Genomic DNA, 21,029 nt, shown 5'->3' with positions numbered 1-21,029 from the left:
TAGTAAATCAAGGTACCACTTCAGGGAAGGACGTAGGGAACGGGAAGATTGGTTTTATTTTTCACTGCCATGTGACTTATGTTAAGAACAAGATTGAAGCTACGAACTTGTTTTTGTGCTTATCTTCTACTCAACTTGGAAAAACTCATGACTCCACTTTATATTAACTAACTCACCGTGATGAATAGACCTGGTGAGGGTGTGATTAGAGAACAGGGAAGTGCACAGTGATTTGGTTGCTGACAGCCAGACCTCCACCCTTGGACCTCTGCTAAAGATAACTGATTATAAAAAGGAATGTGTGTTAATTTATGAGTATGTGTTGTTCTTGTATTTGCTTTGCGGTGGCCGAGGGAAGGGAACAAGGAAAAATGAGATAAGAAAGAGAAGTGCTAAAAAAAGAAAAAAAAGAAGAGAAGTCATGGTAGGAGGTCAGAATAAACACTATGGCTAGAAGCAATTTATGTTTTAAGAATAATCCTGATGATGTGTGGTGACACAACTAGTGTAACATTTGGCTAAGTGTAAAATGACATCTGAAATGTTATCTATGCTTGTACAAGCCTCCTACATTAGGCGGTTTATTTAGCACAAATTTAGTTTTAGTCTGGAAAAGGGCCGAATTTTTCAGAAATATATTTTAATCTTATTGGATTATTGTTTTGCTCATCAGATTGCTCAGGAACCAATCAGATCAGATCTGAAAAACTGCTAGTAAAACTGGAGGTTTACAAGCGTTTGACGTTTGCCTTGAACATACCCTGTCCAAATAAAAAATAGTCACAATCATGTCACATTAAGTTTGACAACAACAAAAAAATTCCAATTACTCGCCAAATCGTGTCCTCCACGCAAATAACGCCCTAATTAATAACAATCATCCATCTATTCATATATCAACTTGAAAAAATAAACACCATACCACAACTAGATTCTTTGTTGAAATTACCTGCTGTAATTACCGTGTCTCGTGGTAGATACTAGACTAATACAGCACAGATATGACGTGGGTAAAACTGAATACGGTCGAGTTCAAAGACAAAATGCTGCAAAACATTTCAACATTGAACCACAATTAATTAAATACTATGATATATTATTGTCCAGGAGCTCTTCTGTATTATTTATAAAATACGAATAAAAAATATGTATGAATGAGGTATTTCAATTAATATTTATTTGTGGGGGGGAATTATGAATGTAACAGCATTCATAAGTGTTCCCTCAAGTAGATACCTAGTCAAATGTTTACAAATTGCTTTAGGAAACAGAGACAAAATGGAAAACATGATAAAGTGTGATATTCTGGAACTCACACATGATTTCAACTTTCATATTAGTTTAAAAAAAACCTCAGTCTTCATCCTCGGAGGAATTATTAGCTTTGAGTGATTTTGGGTGCAATTCGGTGGAAATGTGCAGCACAGTGTCCACTCGAAGGAGGCTTTTGACACACTGCAGCACAGACAAAATGAGATGATATTTACAGGAAACAGATTCAAGTCCTGATAACAAATGCATACTTGGTTTAGTGTCTCCTTGAGAACTTTCCTCACCATGATTTGCTTGGCTAATCTCTGGCTCACATAACACTCCATCAGTATGGAAAGGATTCCGATAAAAGCTGCAGACTCGTGATTGAATCTGTGAGAAACGTCTTGGATTGTTGGAGTGAATATGTCGGGCAAAATATAGTAATGCTTCTGCCAAGAGCCGGTAAACAACAGGTATGTCTTTAGAATAGGCATAAGAGCGGCCATGTTGTAGGAGTGCGTGGTGTAAGAGAATCTCAAAAGTGCCGCCAGCGGGTATGACGCAGCCTGGCACAATAGAGGATGGATCTTTAACAGTTGCACCCAGTGGCTCCCATGTTGTTCGCAGCATACGGAAAACATCCTGAACGGCACCTGCATATTGTTCCGTTTGCCCTTCGCCCAAGCCACAGATGATGATACTATAGGGCTGCTCTCCTCTGGTATCTGGAAAAGCCACGTGAACGTATCTGGGGAAGAGGGGAAAAAAAAGCAGAATTGTGAGCATCAAACCACCTGAGAGCAGCATCAATATTGCATCCTCACCTATGGGCTCCCAGAAGAACTGGTTGACAAAATGCCAAAGAAGCAATATGTTCTGGTTGGATCCCCTGACAGTCTGAGACAGCAGCGACCCCGCTCAGGTGGAGGAAGAGCGCAAGTTCATCTTCGTCGACGCACTCCACGACGCACATCTCCGCCTGTGTCGCTAAAGTCAGGACAGCTTCAGACTGCTTGACGGCAGACAGCAGGATGGAGACGCCAAGTGTCTGAAGGGTGGCAAAAATCTGCTCCAGTGAGCTTTCCGTCCAGGCGCTAAAGTGCATGATGCTCTTGCCGTGTGTTCCATTCCCGATCTCCAGCATGTCACTTGCGTCGAGCCATTTGGGTTGCAGGGATATGGTAAAAACCACCGCCTTGACTGGATGCTGGTGATTGCCATGGTAGTATGTCGCAAAGTCCCTGTGGATGACTTGTCCCTCAATCAAACGTGAACAACTAACAGGAAAGCCAGACGCCGGTGTATGCAGAGCAGGGAAATTGTCATTTAGGAACTGGAGTGGCCAGGAACATAAATCAGATTTTGAGCTATGAAAACTCCTGATCTTGTCTGATGCGGGACATTTGTTATTTTTACAGTTCCAGTTGCAGAGCAGTTTGAAAATGAGCTTTCCCATGAAGTCACAGTGGGCACACCCCAAACGAGTACGAAAGAAAGATGTCAACAACAGTTCAACATGAATCTCATCTGAGTTCGATGCCGATTGCACGCTTGCGGTCAAATCCTCCGCTGACAGACGGAATCCATAAGGAGCCACTGCAACCGTAATCAGATCATCCAGCTTCTCCAACGCAAAAGCCAGCATTTGGTCAGCCAAGCGCCTGGCAGTGGCCGACTCGGCTGCTTCCCTTGAGTTATAGACGCGAGATACATTTGGCTCCTTAGAAGCTGCTGTGTAAATGGTGCGTAACAACGACGCCAAAAGAAGGATAAATGATTTGGAGCCATCCCCTGTTTTCCCGCTGTGCTTCCAGACGCACTCAACCATCATCCTATAATGAACGAGAAACAAATACAGGGTATTTGCAAAATCTCTTTACAATTTAAATTGCCATTCCCATGGCTAAATTGTTCACCTTATGTGACTTCCCTGGAATCTTTCTATGGGGTTACTTTAAAGATGCACAACGCGCACAGACACAGGACGTCAATGATTTGAAGCAAAAGATCACTGATGATGACATTGCCACAATTGACAAGGCTATGCAAAAGCGAACATGGCAAGAATCTGAGTACGATCTTAATGATTTTAGTGCAACTAATGGTGCCATATAAATATGTATTAATGAGGCAAAATAAATAAAAGTAAATCGTCATTTTGTAATAACGCCGACCAATGTGTCTATTCATTTGGATTTTTAATACATCTGTTAATTTGTAAAGAAATTAAATACATGCATTTGGCCTTTTACACAAGTACTAATTAACAACCTTTCCACACCTTTTTTCCAGGTCACAGTTTTGCATTTAAAACAGCAGGGATACATAATAAATGCGGGAAAAAATGACCCAATAATTTTCCACTATTGGGAGTAATATCACAGGCTGGACATTGAACACACACGTCGAATGCATTGTTGTCCCAAAACTATTTTCTATGTCACACTAGATGCTGTCTTAATCACGCACCTAATTATCTAACTTACTGGAAGCTGAGTCATTCTAGTTACCTGGCGAGCGGGTTCTCAAGTCGTAGCACCGTGAGAATTTGTGTCCCGCTGCGGCTCAACATCGCATGACCGTTGTCTCGGGTGAAAAGCACCTGTCCTCCCTCGGGGCCAAAGGTGCGCAGGACCACAGCCTCCAGCGCGCACACTGTCTGCAGAACATGTTTCTGGTGGAGGTGCTGCACTAGTGGTGGCATTACAAATCACTAGAAAAGAAGAATGCCTGATGGTAATTTGTAAAATAAATATATTATGTTCGCACTTCTTAGCCTGGAAATATAAAATACAAAATGTAAATATTTTTGGCAAACGGAATAAAGGGAAGCAATGTGCTCACAAGGACAAAATTCATTCTTCAGGGTTCTTATGATGAAGCTATTGTGTAGCTTTATGTTGTCCTCCCGAACATGTCATTTATACGTAATGTTAAAATGACGAAATACACTCAATGGACATTACATTAGGAACCCGTGCTACAAGCGCTAATCGTTATAAAGCAGGGGTGGGCACACTCGGTCCTGGGTTTTGGATGTTTTCCTTCTCCAACACAGCTGGTTTATGATCAGGTCATCAGCAAGCTCTGCATAAGCTTGGTAACGATCCTGTTGATTAGAATCAGCTGCGTTTCAGCAGGGAAACCTCCAAAAACCTGCAGGACGCCGGCCCTTGAGGACCGAGTTTACCCACCAGTTATAAAGTATCACTCAACCAAACCTTGCATCGACGGACTGTAGCATCCCCTAGCTATTGCATTGCTAAACTGACGACAACTAGCGATTCAGCCGTCTCATTTAGTTTCTTTGGCGGTCGTATCGAGTCAAAGAACCACACGCAGGCGATAATATTTAAGGAAATAATTAATAAACATAGAACTCACCATTGCGGAATCCAAACAAGGACGCTTCCATTTGTATCCTGGAGACGGGTCTTCTTCTCTTGTAAATACGCATTCGCAATGTCGTTCAGAAGACACTACTGCCGCGTAGCGTGTGGCGGTATGAATTGCAGTCAAATTAAGTTCGATAGCAGGTCCTCAGTTTCCGGACATAGGCTACGACGTTACATTACATTTCCCGGTAACGAACGCATCTGTGGCTAGTGTTACTTGTTAGAGTTTGCTAGTGTTAGTCTGCACTGACTTACATACAAATTCTCTTTATACATATATTTTATTAGTACATTTCTCGTAAAATATGTTCCATATTTGAAATAGGTGTAATTTTATACGTAAACTCATCCACATTTGCAACACGGACAAACTGATTTTTTATTAGCACATTTCTAGCAAATTATTTTCTGCATTTAAATTTCAAGCCTGAGTCATCCTAGACTCATGCTTAAACTGTACATTGTACAGTATATGCATTTGGTCATATATATACACAACTCTACAAATGTTTGTCTCATATAATAATAGCCTTTTTCTTTGGAGTGGAGTACATGTATAAAAGAATCTCCAGAGACGTCAGTTTTTATTCCTCGTTGACATTGTTGCCATATTTGCCTTGCAACTTTGGAAGGAATCCCTCAATGTATTCCCAAGACTGCCCCAAAAAAAGCCTAGTCATGTTTTATGAAGCTGCAATGACCTTAACCTTTGTCAAAAATGATTGAATTCATCCTTGAATCCACTTTGTGTGCAACCTTCCGCCTCTCCCTCTCCCTCTCTCTCTGCCTCACCCTCCCGCCTGTACAGCATCTCTCGCACATTTCTGGTGTTTCAAGGTGAACGGGGCCTGGGTCCGGAACTTGATCTCTCTTTGTTGCTGCAGAAACCACATCCTAAGTTTCTAAATCAGGCAGCTATTGTCTATACATAGACAATATCAGGGAGCTTATGTAGTGAGACACACACACAAAAAACAAACATGCTCATATGCTTAACCTGAATGTTAATGCACACTATTGCTGAACTTTCAGTATGCTAACAAGCTTTTAAAAAGCAGTGTCACTCCACTGATGAATATTCAGAAGTGGTCCAGTGAGTGTGACCAGTATGGATGAGACCGAGAAAAATTTGAGATGCAACATGACTTAAGTTTACATTCAAAACTATCTTGTCCAGTTCCTCATTATTGCTCTTAAAACTTTCTGAATGGCGCAAAAACACAAAGGACGTCATATTGACTCTCTCCCTTACCACATGCTTGTCCTCCGCCTGTCCTGTCCAGTTCTGTCATCCTCTCTCCTCATCCTCCTCTTCCTCTCTGTACTGTATGTGGGGGGGTGAAAAAAGAGCACTTGTGAGTCCGGACATCGCTGCTGTTTGGACATTCGAGATATTGGTAGGTCTTTTTTTTTTCTTTAACTCTCTTTGATGCTGAACACTTTCAAACAATTTACTCAAAAAGTCTGACTTTACAAACATTAGGATGTATTATAGGCGTGAGAATACCATAAGACTATGCATGACTGGGTCTTGTTTTAGGAAATCCTGCTGGTTAGTAGGTTTACACAACGACATTTTCTTAAAATATATATTTTTTTGTAGTGGTGGTAGGGAAAAAATAGTTTATTTATTATTGCCAGCACTGTATTTTTGATGTAACGTATTTGCAAAATTGTGAGTATGAGGGTTTCATATATCACAAATATATATTCAACATGATTCCTCCATCCTGAAAAAAAAAAAGTTAAGTGTTCTGTATTACTATATTAAATATGTACGGTATACACAATTGAGAAGTTCTGGCTCTGAATCTCAATGATGCATTTTCTCCCTGTGCTCGTGTTGTTTTTCTCCGGTTCCCCGTCTACTTATGTTAAAAACAAACAAACATGCATGTTAGGTTAAATGAAAACTCTAATATGTATAGGTGTGAATTTGAATGTAAATGGTTGTTTTGCCTATGTGCCAATTTGTGTACGTGCTTTGTTTTCCACCAAATTCAGCTGAAATTGCTTGAAGCTCACTTGCAACACCTTTGTAGTAAAAAAAAAAAAGGGAAAAAAAGAACAATAATTCTACCGATTAAAAGTTAGTTGTCAAGGAAAACAGTGACCTTGGCGCCTAGCTGTCACCTCTGGAGCAGCGGGCGCACACGTCCTCACGCATGATGCTCCCCTCTTCCCTCCATGTCACAGCTCGGTCACTCGCAGTCAACATCCTGCTTTGCTGTTAGTGCTGAACAGCAGAAAAAGGAGCGTCATCTGACACCAGCGGTCATATGAGAATATTATGGCGTCAATTGATCAGTTGCATTTAGCTGTTTTTTTGGGGTGGGGGGTGGGGGGGGGCTGGATACAAGACATGTATTACGGCCCTACTGATTTGCAAAAAAATATGTATATATTTAGGGCCAATAAGTCATAATAACTCATGTCTGTCAAGTTTAAATTAATTCAAAAAAAAAAAAATAATAATCGCCAAGTGTATAAAACGATGCTCCAAAATTGTGAAAATAGGGACCTACCCCGAGTTTGTTAGATACTGGGGGCGTGTCCACAGACTGCACTGAAATAAAATAACCCTTATCCTTTCAGCTGCTATTCAAAAATGTGCCAATTTCAGTCAGTGTGAGCCACAGACAGACTCCCACTGTGTTTATAAAAACAGGCAACTTTCCCTGAAGTGTCTCTGTTATGTGTACCCACACATGATAACAACCCGATTTAATGGCTCTTTAGCTCATTAGCTTACTAGCTAGCTAGCGCGTAAGTTTGCTCTTAAGTTACTGTATCTCGCGAGCAAATGTCATAAACAGTTACCTTTGCTTGAAGTGTCCCTGTTGTGTTGTCTTGCGCGCAGTGAGTTGGACAGCCTCGCCGATGCTGTTGCGTTGGTCCACGTGCCCGCTGCTGGTGGTTACTAGCTAGCTGAAATTATGGAGGGAGAAAAAAAAGGATTTAGCGCTATATCTTAACACATCAGTAGGCTACTACATTGTTCTGAGTCTTTGCACATGTTTTTTTTTATACTTATCTTCAAACATATTTAATGTATTTATAAACAAATCACTGAAATCAATTTACAGGGTCTTTAAATGTCATCCTCTAGCTACAAGACGTCTTCATTATTAAAATGTGTATAGTAAATCGTAAGTCACAATTTTATGAGAAAGGTAGTAAAGCACATTATTCCCCCTTTTTTTTTAATAACCTCGTTTAAAGCTTCATAGAACTTCTTAAAACTTTCAGGGGTGGTCTTGCCTAAAGCAAATGAGCCAATGCTCACTCCACCCCTGCCTATATAAAAGGCTTTCTATTAGGGATGTCAAAACGAGTGCGTTAATTTTGAGTTAATTTAAAGTTCTTTTAACACTACAAAAAAAATTATGATCACCCCTTACTTGGAAAACCTGTACTGGGGTAATTCCAGTCGCAACACAGTAGACACGTCCATGGCAAAATTTAGCAGTAATAAATTTAATAATTATTAGAAGTGGGAATCTTTGACTGTCTCATGATTCGATTCCGATTTTATGGTCTGCGATTTAATTCCGAAATGATTTTCGATTCAGAACGATTTTTTAATTCAAAATGACTTGATTGACAATGATTTCTGCTTCAATTTATAGATATGCAAAGAATCGTCATGATCTACTCCAGTCTGACTCGCTAATGCTAATTAGCGCGCTACTCGTGGCACTTTTATCACTCAAAACAACGGCTATTCATATAAAATGCTTCAGGAATGCATACAGAGAAGCATGTTAACATTACTCACTCTTCCTACGCTGCAAAAAACAACAACTTTTATTGGCATAATTTGATCCTAACTTTTTCCTTCTACTCTCTAATGTGGCTACAACTTAACATTTTATCAGAACCACACTGGCCCCAAGTGGCCAAATTTGGTACAACATAAATAGCGCTCCCAGGCACACACAAACAAGGCAAGACAGTAAAAAAGAATTTCAATACAATCAAATTTGGGACATTTAAAATAGATTCTGAATCTTACTAAATGAGCATTGCGATTCTCATGAGAATAGATTTTTTGGCACACCCCTAATAATTTGTGGAGACTGGGGTCAAGTTGTATTTTACAATTTTAAAAACATGCAGATTTTCACAAGTTACTACATGTTAAAGATTAAATAGCTCTTAAAAGAAAAAGAAAAATGCACTTAGTGGCAGAAATATGACCTCAACACAAATCAATATCTCACTCGTTTTTGTTTTTTACAGTACAGTACATCTTTTTAATTCTAACTCAATTTTATGAATTATTATAAATTACTGTATCAATGACTAAAAGATGCAGCCAAATTTTTATTAGTTGAACATTTTTTTCCACTTTCCACGTTCAATACAAAACATTTATTGAACATTTTATTGTACATTTAGAACAGATATAAAATTGGCAATTAATCATGAGTTAACTATTGAAGCCATGTGATTAATTATAATACAAACATTTTATTGCCTGACACCCTTACTTTCTATACTATGATGACGACTGGGATTGATGATCAGGGGCTTGGGCCAAGGTGGCAACCCAGCATATGTGAAGAACAAAATAAGTACCTTTTATATAATATGACCCTTTACTGATCATAATTGGAGGTCCTTGCTCTACTGAGTGTTATTATTCTCTTTACACACTACATTCCCTTTATCATTTCTCAGTCCTATGAGGAGTGCAACATGTCGGAAAGCCAGCAAGCTGTTCCGATCATCCCAACGAGAGCCGCCCAATGGCCCAACGCCACCGAAAACCAAACACATCCTGCAGGCCAAAGTGCTCACAAGTTCATGAGTGAGCCTCACCAAATCCACAGTGAGTTCATGCAATACTGTACATAGCCCAACTTACATTGTTGAGACAGACATACTGTACAGTATAGAAACACTTTCCAAGTAGTTTGCATATGAATTTGTGTAAAATGTTTTGCAGAATCATCGTGGGTCGTGGCGGCCTTCTGCATTGTGAGTTTGTGTGTATTGCTCTCCTTCGGCGTGTGCGCATGGAAGAAATGTCTGAAAAAGGACAAGGACAAGAAAAAAGGAAAAGAGAAGAGCAAGGGAGGAGATATTGACACGGAAAATGATGGCCGAGACAAAGAGGTACACCTCCTGCAACCTTGTGCTTGTAATGTATCAGAGTGCTGACATCTGGGCCCGTGTCGAAAGTGTTACTTTTATGTTCACATCACGGGATGCATTGCACATCACTCATTTCATTTTTTCAATGCGGTCCGAACATGCGGATGCTTGAACCTGAGACACCTTACGGTAGTGACAGAAAAATTTAACACAATTTGATGTTTGTTTCTTTGGTACGCCGGAAATGTTCATGGGCCAGTTTTGAATGTTTAATTAGTAAAACAACAACAAAAACTACTAAGTATTCCGTCAATATTTAGTGCAAGTTGTTTTGTTTTTCACAAATATTGGGAAACCGTTTTTCCACTTTTAGCCAAAACCAGCAGTGATGAATGGTCCCCTGTGCCACCTTTTGCATGAAACTATCAAAATGATCTACATTGACACCATGCTCTTCCCACATTAGCTGCGATATACGCCAAAAAGCGTTGCAGTGTAGCATATAGCCCATTTGTCTGGGATACTTGCTTCCAATTTGGGCACATAGGAGTTTGTCAAACCACAATCCCTTGAATTTTGATATCGTGGGCTAGCCTACTGTATGATTTAAAAAAAAAAGAACAATTGCAAAAAGGACAGCAAAAAATAATAGTAAAATAATAAAATTATTACTAGCAAAATTATCTGCCAACAGAACAAGAACATTTTACTTAAATTTACCTCTAAGGCTTTTAAAAATAAGAAAATAATAATAGAACCATATCAACAACAGTGGTCTTGAAAATAGTATTTTAGACTAAAAACAACTTGAAGTTTTTTCAAGCTCTAATATATATAACTATTTACTTAAAACACACAACTATTCATTACGTTTGGTCATGTCCCATTTTTATTGTCTTTGGTAAGACCCAGCCAGGGATTGAACCCACAACCGCCCAGCCTGAGGGTTGACACTCTACCAACGAAACAAACCACTTGAGCTAGATTGCACTTTTGTCTGACTGTTTTCTTAAAATTAGAAAATTCCATTTATGAAACCCCTGATCGGGGCCTTTGATGTTGGTTAGTAATCCACTTTAAATGTGGAAAATGTTTGTTGCAAGCCTCAACATGTCGCATGTTCATTGTGTGTGTGTACAGCCACTAAAAGTCGAAAGCAAGAAGGAAACGGAGTTATCAGACATCCAGCCAAAGGAGGATGAGAAGTTGGGCAAACTATATTTCACGTTGGACTACAACTTCACTGATAATATGGTGAGATGTCTGCCCACATCCCAAATGTCATCTGACAGCAATAACTTCCCTTAATATTTAATGTTCTCTGCTCTCACACCAGCTCGTAGTGGGCATCTTGCAGGCCGCCGGGCTTCCTGCCATGGATGTGGGCGGAAGCTCGGACCCTTACGTTAAAGTCTATCTGCTGCCGGACAAAAAGAAAAAGTTTGAAACCAAAGTTCACAGAAAGACTCTGGAACCCAACTTCAATGAGACGTTCACATTTAAGGTGATTTTCTTTTCTTCAATTTGTTTGTTTTCATATGCTGAGGAAGCCGTCCGGGAGAAAAAAACTAACACAAGGGGAACATGCAAACTGTATTTGTGTATTCATGTGCGGCCATGCAGGTACCGTACACAGAGCTGGGGGGCAAAACGCTGGTGATGACCGTGTACGACTTTGACCGCTTCTCCAAGCACGATGCCATCGGGGTGGTGAAGATCCCCATGAGCAGCGTAGACTTCAGTCAATCGCTGCAGGAGTGGCGGGATCTGCAGAAGGCGGAAAAAGAGGAGGTGGGTATGTGTGTATACAACATACGATTCCAGACTTTGTTGTGTGAATCCGAAATCATCGAATGAGATCCGATATGGCTGTATACAGGTTACTAATGAACTTTTTGTAAAATCAAACATTATTCGTGCTTGAAGCGCTAAAGGGCTGAAATCAACGAGACCTTCACTTTAGGGATAATTTCCATTTTTGTATGCATTGGATCTTATTTAATTGCGTACTGTACTTGGCAGTGAGGAGTACATATTTTTTTCTTAAGCATCAGTACCTCTCTTTCTGTGCATCAGAGTGAGCGGCTTGGAGACATTTGTTTATCCTTGAGGTATGTTCCGACAGCGGGGAAGCTGACTGTAGTGATTCTGGAGGCCAAAAACCTGAAGAAAATGGATGTGGGTGGATTATCAGGTGAGTCAATTAAAAAAAGTATCTTCTCTCGTCACGAGAGATGTCACGTTCAACTGACATTTTAATGCTTGAGTTGAGGCGCAATCATTATTGATGCCCACTGCTAAATGAACTGCACTAGGGGTGGGAATCTTTGAATGACTCACGATTCGATTCCAATTTTTGGGTGTGCGATTCGATTCAGAATCGATTTTCGATTAAGAGCGATTTTTGATTCAAAATGATTTGCTTGACAATGATTTTTGCTTCAATTTATAGATGTTCAAGGAATCGAAATGATCTACTCCAGTCTGACTAATGCTAATTAGCGCTCTACTCGCGGCACTTTTATCACTCAAAAGAATGGCTCCACGCTGAAAAAAACCTTTTTATTGGAATAACTTGATCGTGAATTTTCCTTTTACTCTTTAATGTGGCTACAACTTAACAGTGTATCAGACCGTGTGGAACCACACTGCCCCTAAGTGGCCAAATCAGGTACAACATGAACAGCGCTCCCAATAAAGGCACAGACAAACAAAGGGAAGACAGTATAAAATAATTTAAATAAAATCAATTTTGGGGCATTTAAAATCGATTTTGAATCGTACTAAATGAGAATCGCTTTTCTTATGAGAATCGATTTTTAGGCACAGCCCTAAACTGCACCATTTAATGTTCCCATTCTTCCCACCAGACCCTTATGTGAAGATCCACTTAATGCTGAATGGGAAACGACTTAAGAAAAAGAAAACCACCATCAAGAAGAACACTTTGAATCCTTACTACAATGAGTCATTCAGTTTTGAAGTGTCGTGTGAACAAATAGAGGTAAACCACAGTATTACTTTCCATTGTATTAAACACAATATGGCAAGCCCATTAATATACTATTGAGAAACACCTCTCAAAATGTAAAAGCAAAATGTGACCATACACGAACACATTTACAAATGCTTTCATTTTCCATTTTTTTTGTGTATCAATTCACATTGCTAGAAGGTGCAGGTAGCAGTGACCGTGCTGGACTATGACAAGATTGGGAAAAACGACGCCATCGGGAAAGTACTGCTGGGCAGGAGCATCGCTGGAACCGAGCATCATCATTGGTCGGACATGCTCGCCAACCCGAGGCGGCCAATCGCGCAGTGGCACAGCCTTCAACCGGAGGACGACATTAATGCGCTGATTTCGAAGAAATAAACATGAGGGCCAGAATGGATGAACAGACTCTCCTGATGTTATCTCCTCAATAAGCTTTCCCTAGTCTATTTATCAAACATGGGCATTAAACGTATAAAGGGTGAAAATTAATTGACAGCATAGAGTCAAGGTAACTAGTCAAACTTAAAAAATTGAAATTATTGTTAAACATGTATGAAATGTACAGGAACCATTTGAAATTTAAATTTTAAATTAGAAATTCTTAAAGAACTGTGTAAACTAGGGCTGGGCAATAAATCGAATTGATTCGATACATCGTCATTTTAAAAATCTAATCATCGAAAATGTGTTAAATCGTAAAATCGAGTTTTGTCTTCTGGATTATTAAAAGATGCTGTTCTTATGTTCTGTTGCATCCAAATGTTTTTGTGAGTTGTAATTTTGCCCAATGCTGGATGGGTGGTTTACAAGACATGTTTACAGTAGCTACCAACTACTTAATTGTGGCATTTAAGTACAAACTATGAAGGTTATAAAACTAATTTAGAATCAGTATACATTATTGTTGCCTGAACATTTTGCACAGGAATTATTTTTGAATAAATGAAACCTTTAAATAAATTTTTCTTGGGTTTCTTGGAAATCGAGATTTCATTTTTTGGCCATATCGCCCAGCCCTAGTGTAAACTTTATAAAACTAAAAGTACTCACCCTTTTCCTGTAGATATGCCTGAAGGGCATCTATCTCCCATTCTTGTAATGTATTGATGTCAATTAACTGATGCCGCATTAAACTGAACAGCCATCACAGAAGCTTTTGTCACACATTTCCATTTTGCAAACAGCTGCACCCTTCTGGATAAAAAAGCAAAAGCAAAAGCAAAACACTAGTGGATTTAGGGAAACCTTTAGGAGGTAAAATTTTCCAGGAAATGTGAGCGTTTGAAACTTGGGGTTCCGCTGTATAGTATTAGATTCCTTAAGAACATCAAAGCTTTTTAAAATATTTACTCCACAATTTCCATTTGATATCAATATCCAATTATGATACACTTATGTTTTAACACAAAAAAAGGAAAAGGTTCCAAACTATGTACAAACCCTCTAAACAAGATTCGTGCGTGTGTCTTTTCCTCCACCTGCTCTACTCAACCACATACACAGTACATCTGCTTCTGGATATGATTATGACACAACATGGGAGAGACAATTTTGCTTGATTAGCTGTTGAATATGCACACAGAAGTGATTATTCTATCCAATTTATTTTCTTTTTTTATTGTGTAAATATGCATCACATTCTTTTGAATGCAATAAAAGGAGCATATTATAACTAATGTGCTCATTCGATACTACTTAAACTGAGAATAGCATCATCAGACCTTTGACTGTTATAAAATAACGGAAAAAGATGGATGGATGGATAGATAAATACAACGTTTTTTTTCATAAGTAGAAAAAGGCAAAGCAGACAGTAATATTTAGACAGTAAAACTAAAGCAAGTAGACGCATTACTTATTGTCATACACTACAGTAAACACTAAAGTTAATGTTTATTAGGCAAAGGTATTTAAAAATGAAAGGTAGAATTTAATGCTTGATTAATACTTGAAATGCGCGTTGACATGTTAATTGAAAGATAATTTATTACTACGTAATCAATACACTTTCAATATGAAGTTGAGTAGCTAGAGTAATGGCGGCGGTGATTGTGTCTTCCTGCTCTCCTATTCTCGTCGCAACTCATCATTGAGGTTTTAAAAAAACACATTAAGCGCTATCAATTTATTTCCGTTTGTTTTTCTAACGTGGAAGAACTTGAGAATATTCTCGTGTCGTCGTCACCTGTTTAGTGGAAGTAGCTGTTGTCACCAGGTAAGCTAGTCTTCCCCTCCTACTTGCACCAGAACGTTCTTTTCTTTTCGGGGGGGGGGGGGGGGGGGGGGGGTCAGCGTGGTCCAAATATGCTCCCGAGACCAGTGACATGCACCTGATTCTGAGATGAGCCTCAAGCAGACATTGAGACGGATTGCTGTCATGTTGTTGTCTCTCTCCCACCTCCTCCTTTTTCTTCTTGTGGCGGGTAAGTGAGACAGCTCTTCGTCACAAACTTTCAATACCATTTTTTTTTTCTATACAAGATTTCCTCGGTTTAGGATATCCGCAAAATTAAGGGCTTCGAGGTTATTAAACACTAAAAAGAGAACAAGAAGGCACGCTAGCAGTTACCGCCGTACTTTTTATTTAATTTAAAAAAAATATATCACTACTTTTACTACGTACAGTACTACTTAAATGTGATAGAGGCCATTTAAAAAACATAAAAATAATACTTGTTTCTATTTTCTTGTCGTTGCCTGGAATGCTTAGCCCAGAATCGACCTTCAGGTTCAGAAGCAAGGCATCAAAGGTAAACAAATATTTTGTGTGTATATATATATATATATATATATATTTTTTTTTTAAACAACAATTAGTTGCAAAATCCTGTGTGACATCTTACCCCATATAGTGTGACAACTTACCCATTGGTGGGGCAACATGTCATATGTTCACTCCCTCTATTTGATGGCTTATAACTCTGCACTGACACATAGTATGAAAATGACATGAATACAAAAGACTTTGGTCTTTCGTCTGGGATACATTTTGTTTATGTATGATTTATTGATTCCAAGAAGTATATAAAAGTATAAAAAGTGATACAACTAGCCCCGGTCTCCCCTACTCATCAACGGTCTGACCGTTCTAGAAGATGGATGGCAAACAATACTACATATTGTGTTTGATATGAGTGAGTTTGATATTTGATTAGTTTGATATTTCACAGTTTAAGTAATGGTCATTTTTCATTGAAACTGTAAGAGATGTATTTTTGTTTCCTAATTTGTTATATTCAAAATACAATGTTTTTATTTCTACTGCACATTTCTCATTTTGGTTAATTTGTATGTTTTTGCCTCTGAAACATCAGTAAAAACTCAGTGTCATGCACTGCAGTTCTACACTACTGTACTGTCAACTTCACACATCTAACTGTCAATTGGATCACCCATGGGATTTTAATTTCAATGAAAACAAGAATAGCGCACTTTAAATACAACTGTACAGCAAAATGTATTTATAAGCGCTACATTCAAACAAGCATTATTGAAGGAGAGCACAAAATTAAAGATTTATAAGACTCGAGAATAGAAGTTACGCTGCGGAGTTAGTTTAAATTGGATTTACTGAAGGCAGAAGAAGATAAAAAGGTGTACAAATTGATCTTTGCCTTTCAATGTTCAGTTCCAACTCGTGACAGAAAAAAAAAGCAGATTTATTCATACTGATATTGGTGTTAAATACAAATATCAGTATACCGGCAAAAACCCAACAGTCTTTCCAGCGTATGTGACAAACAGTATCAGTAGTAAAGTGCGCTTAAACCCCTCTCGCCACTCCTTACCTCTAGTGTGTGCGTTTGTGTGTGCAGACGGGCTAATGCACTTCGAAGGAAACGGGATATCCTCTGGGATGAGGTTGGTACACTACACCGAAGAGAACCAGAGCAGGTCAGAGCGCCCACATCATGTGCAAAACAAAAAAACACACTTAAATGGCGCACAAGGCTGTCTTTGTACACAACATGGCACACCTTTACACGCTGTCAGAGAGTCATTGTCAGTTTCAGAGAGACGCTGTCAATTTGTTTTAAAATGAATCATCATTTAAACCAGGGGTGCTCAAGTTCGGTCCTCGAGAGCCCATATCCAGCCTGTTTTCCATGTTTCCCTCCTGCAGCACAGCTGAATCGAATGATCAGCTAATCAGCAAGCTTTGCAGAAGCCTGATAACGATCCTGATCATGAATCAGGTGTGTTAGTGGAGAGAAACATGGAAAACAGGCTGGATAGGGGCTCTCGAGGACCGAACTTGAGCACCCCTGATTTAAACCAATGTTTCCCATAGATTGTATAGTGTGGTACTCCCTCTAGTGGTACATGAAGAATCACTCAATTAAATGTTCAAATTGTGCATTATTTTACAGTAGTTGATGCCATCTTTTGTTTTGGAAGAATTATTTCGGTGCAATTTTCATTACATTTATGTGTAATATGTTTGAATCGAATCATTGTGTGACGTTATATGCAGCATTTTATTTTGTAAGCACAGTGTTAATGTCCAAGATGTGCATAGTGCTACGATGGTTTACAATAACAAGACATTTTAAGTGTTCTTTTTAGGAATAATGCCTCTGCCTCATTTTATTGGATGCTTAGTCCCACTTTGCTACTGTATTTTAACGTTGGTCAAAATAGTAATCTTAGGAAAGCAAATTATTTTTTGAGGTGGTACTTGGTGTAAAAAGCCTGACAACAACTGATTCAAACCATTAACCAGACATACAGACCTCAGCATTCTGACGAGACTCTGTCCCGCACCGTATTGCACAACTTTACAGCCAGAGACTCCTCGTCAGGTAAGCACTGACAGTCTGAAAGGTCAAGGTGTTGATGATGGAAACTGACTGTATGCTTTCTCCTCCAGAATATTGTAGCTGCCTCAATGGCGGCTGGTGTCAGGACGATGGGGTTTGTGACTGTACCCAGTTCCAGGCGCTGGGAGACCGCTGCCAGATTGGTCAGTAAAGTGTTAACACAAATGCAAAATTTGACACATTTTCAATCAAATATTTATTCAGGTGTTGAATAAAGGCAATTGGATTGTTTTTATTTGACGTATCACCTTTAATCCAAAAGGCTTCTTCATTTGACTGAAGAAGTGGGAATTAATTATGCTTGCATATTATTCTGCACACGTCATACTCCCTGGTTGTCTTACTAGTATTCATGAAAGATTTATGCACTACAAAATAATTAATTTCCGCGGATCCCTTGCTTTCTATCCCACTCACACAGCAAGGGAATTGTCATAAAGACATTTTTAATCTGATTTAGCATCCACACATGTTGGAAAGAGATATGGGACCAAGCTGAAGCTTGCCAAAACCCAATTCAGTCAAACTGATTATTTAGCTAGATAAGGCTAATAGCTCAAGCAACTGAGCATGTGTAAATGCAATAATCACATATTTTATCAGCTCATTTACAGAGAAATACTATCAGATGTAAAAAATTTGCCCTTTCCTAAGAATATAAGATGATTCACTTTATCCGCCATCAGACCCCCGTAAATGTCAGCGTCGTCAGCTGTGGGGATTCAGTGAACTGTGAAGAGCCTCGGAGGGGCGGGAGGGAATCCTCCTTAAATAAACAATGTTGACATACAATGATAAAATTGAGATGGGTATCTTTTTTTAATTCATTGAATTTATGTCTCCTAAATTTGATCCCTCAGTACCCAACCAGGGTCAAGACAGAGACGGGATCTGCAGGTCCTGGGGTCAGCACCACTACGAGACCTTTGATGGGATCTACTTCTACTTTCCTGGGACGTGTTCCTACATCCTGGCACAGGATTGCCACTCTGCAACACCACAGTATACTGTGTGGGTAAGAGAAAGCACATAGAATATCAAAAAAAAAAAAAGTCACATCACAAATTAAAATGCATTTTGATCTGAGTATTGAGACACTGTCAATATAGCTGAGGATTTCGGCTCATTTCTGCATTCCTCATTGACTGGTCCTTTTGGTGTGTGTTCAGGTGCACAACAGCCGAGTGTGCGACGGGAGGGTGTATTCATGTCCAAGAGCTCTCAGCCTGCTTTTCCCTAATGAGGAAGAAATCCACATATCTGCATACCATGTCCACCAGGGCGGACGCAGGTATGTGATGTGCAGAGATAATCTTGTAGTAGGTTAATTAGCTTATTTTGTGGAGGATTTTTAAATGTAAAAAAAAGCCTGTCTTTGTGTAATCCCAGGCTCAGTCTGCCTCACACGATAGGCGGTGTTTTTATCGAGCGTCTGGCCGATTACCTGCTGGTGAAGAGTGTTTTTGGTTTCTCCTTGGCCTGGGATGGAGGCACGGGGGTTTACCTAAAGATGAGTCAGGAGCACCAGGGTGCCCCCTGTGGCTTGTGTGGGAATTTCAACCACATAGCGAGTGATGACCTCACCACAGCCCGCGGTAGGCTGCTACCTCATTCTCTTAATTCTTTTGTAGACACAAATCTCTTTTATTCTCTTCTCATCTCAATTAAAATTAGGGCCCGAGTAACGGGTAGTACGAATGCTTCTTGTCTTAATTTTTCTTCTGTCTCAATGACTGACACAAAATTGGGTGGACTTGTCTATTACAATAGGAGGCACAGTAAAGTGTCAAAGACCCATGCCCAAAATTAAACAGGAAGTCAGCTATTGTGGTTTGAAACAGCCATTTTGTGCGAATTTCAGGGCTTGTACTTGTAGTGTTGAACTCCTATAAACAAATTCGCCCAAATGAATCCCACTCGTATATACTAGACAGACGTGCGATGCAAAATTGACATTTAATTGGATCAAAGTTTGCTAAATATTTAGAACGTCTGCCATTTTGGTTTGAAACAGCCATTTTAGGTGAATTCCAGGACTTGTACTTTGACAAACTCATACTAGCTCATTCACTGCCAGCCCAGTTACAATTATATTTCATTCCTTTTTTAAATTGATTTTTCATTTATTTCAGGCAACAACTTACAATTAAACAAAAGAGAAACAATTCATACTGTAGTTCCATTACATGAACAATATATGTGACCAAAAAAATAAGAGAGAAAAGAGAAGAAAACATTTTTACGTCTCTATCCGTTAATGGCAGTGAATGAGCTAGGGAATCCACTCAAATATTACACAATGTGAAACATTTTTTAAACTGTGTTATCCTACATACAGTAGATGAGTGGATGGATTACATCAAAGTTGATGAATGTTAAAAGGATTCACCATGAAATTGGGAGAGCAAGTGCCTTTTCATCACTTCCATTTCCATATCCACCGTATGTCATGAGTGTGTATTTTCAGGCATTCAGACCAATGAGCCCGCAGTGTTTGCTAACAGCTGGGCGGTTGACCTGCCTCATGAAAGACCCTGCCCGTCAGTGGACCTCGACTTCAATGGACCATGTGACTCAGAATCAGATATGGACGTAAGAACCACATTGACACATGGCACTTAAAGTCTTTATAGACTGATCACAGTGTGTAATATCTAACTACTCAAAGGGAGAGAGAATGGCAACCTGTCCAGGGTGCACCGTGCCCCTTGCCCAAAGTCTGAACACTGCCACAATCTTGTTAAAGTTACTTCCCATATTTGAAATGAAATAGAAGACAGCAAGTGTGGTGCGGCTTTTGTCGCCATTGCTATTCCATTCATGTCTGCAGGATGCCATCGAGAAATGCAGCGCTCTCCTTTTCTTCCCGTTCCTGTCCTGTCACGAGAATATTGATCCCAACCCATTTGTGGCCGGATGTGTCTCTGACCTCTGTGTGTAAGTCACATCTATCTGTACTACGTATTTACCCTTCACTGTCATTTTTATGTGTTTAACATGCTAGCTCGGCTACAGTCCCACATCATTTGAAGTGTATTTCTACCATAGAGCTGATGATGAGGAGACATTTTGCAGGGCCTTGGTGGAGTACACCCGGGCCTGCTCGCATGTGGGGTATCCAGTGAGGGAGTGGAGGGATAGCTTCCCCTCTTGCAGTAAGTTCTCAGTACAACTTCCGACTTTTGAACAGCTGGAAATCTGCATTTGTGTGCTATCTGATCTTAATAATATGTTGTACTGTTTATTGTAGAATGATGCACATCACACATACAAACAAAATCTCCAGAAACAAGCAACTGTCCCCGTCTTCCTTTTCCTTTACCAAGTCTGTGGCTTGGCCCAACTTAAAATGTTAGATATTAAACAAGTCTAACATTTACACACACATTTTTTAAGAGCGGATCAGGGAACCACACCCCACACCACAGGATATTCACTCAAGACAAATCTTTTGGAGACATC

The 21,029-nt window shown here is 39.5% G+C and overlaps 3 protein-coding genes across 16 annotated transcripts in view; 2 read left to right on the top strand and 1 right to left on the bottom strand.

Moving 5' to 3' along the window:
* Positions 1-1,155: 1,155 nt before the first annotated feature.
* bbs10 (Bardet-Biedl syndrome 10) lies at positions 1,156-15,080 on the bottom strand. 7 transcript variants are annotated; one of them, XM_086073955.1, is made up of 10 exons: positions 14,933-15,080; positions 11,807-11,912; positions 11,382-11,516; positions 7,470-7,577; positions 6,764-6,885; positions 4,639-5,973; positions 3,765-3,967; positions 2,079-3,086; positions 1,557-2,002; positions 1,156-1,455 (listed from the first exon to the last, which is right to left on the bottom strand). In XM_086073955.1, exons 7-10 carry the CDS (start codon positions 3,956-3,958, stop codon positions 1,379-1,381), a joined length of 1,725 nt encoding a protein of 574 aa, XP_085930081.1. In that variant the 5' UTR covers positions 3,959-3,967; positions 4,639-5,973; positions 6,764-6,885; positions 7,470-7,577; positions 11,382-11,516; positions 11,807-11,912; positions 14,933-15,080; the 3' UTR covers positions 1,156-1,378. The 7 variants fall into 7 exon arrangements, with proteins under 7 accessions (XP_085930081.1, XP_085930074.1, XP_085930077.1 ...); XM_086073948.1 differs by having other exon boundaries at positions 1,156-2,002; positions 4,639-5,527; positions 5,902-5,973; XM_086073951.1 differs by having other exon boundaries at positions 1,156-2,002; positions 5,902-5,973.
* LOC147175426 (synaptotagmin-A-like) lies at positions 5,921-14,284 on the top strand. The gene is made up of 9 exons (XM_086073956.1): positions 5,921-6,046; positions 9,333-9,483; positions 9,601-9,770; positions 10,890-11,003; positions 11,086-11,253; positions 11,373-11,540; positions 11,826-11,943; positions 12,620-12,753; positions 12,922-14,284. Exons 1-9 carry the CDS (start codon positions 5,978-5,980, stop codon positions 13,123-13,125), a joined length of 1,296 nt encoding a protein of 431 aa, XP_085930082.1. The 5' UTR covers positions 5,921-5,977; the 3' UTR covers positions 13,126-14,284.
* otogl (otogelin-like) overlaps positions 14,861-21,029 on the top strand; it is a 40,574-nt gene continuing 34,405 nt past the window's right edge. For 4 of the 8 annotated variants that reach the window (XM_086073942.1, XM_086073940.1, XM_086073944.1 and 1 more), the window contains exons 1-11: positions 15,052-15,170; positions 15,458-15,497; positions 16,542-16,641; positions 17,471-17,549; positions 17,618-17,710; positions 18,428-18,582; positions 18,737-18,858; positions 18,957-19,162; positions 20,035-20,159; positions 20,398-20,504; positions 20,616-20,722. In XM_086073942.1, the coding sequence (XP_085930068.1) occupies positions 15,089-15,170; positions 15,458-15,497; positions 16,542-16,641; positions 17,471-17,549; positions 17,618-17,710; positions 18,428-18,582; positions 18,737-18,858; positions 18,957-19,162; positions 20,035-20,159; positions 20,398-20,504; positions 20,616-20,722 (1,216 nt within the window). In that variant the 5' untranslated portion in view covers positions 15,052-15,088. Of the gene's footprint in view, positions 14,963-15,051; positions 15,171-15,457; positions 15,498-16,541; positions 16,642-17,470; positions 17,550-17,617; positions 17,711-18,427; positions 18,583-18,736; positions 18,859-18,956; positions 19,163-20,034; positions 20,160-20,397; positions 20,505-20,615; positions 20,723-21,029 lie in introns of those variants that run through there. The other 4 variants (XM_086073946.1, XM_086073945.1, XM_086073943.1 and 1 more) reach the window with 4 other exon arrangements.

This window comes from Leptonotus elevatus, chromosome 4 (genome assembly GCF_054856555.1).
Source record: "Leptonotus elevatus isolate MCC_2025b chromosome 4, RoL_Lele_1.0, whole genome shotgun sequence".
Taxonomy (NCBI): domain Eukaryota; kingdom Metazoa; phylum Chordata; class Actinopteri; order Syngnathiformes; family Syngnathidae; genus Leptonotus; species Leptonotus elevatus.
The sequence above is the reverse complement of the archived record's forward strand: the minus strand, read 5'-3'. Positions and strand labels throughout refer to the sequence as shown.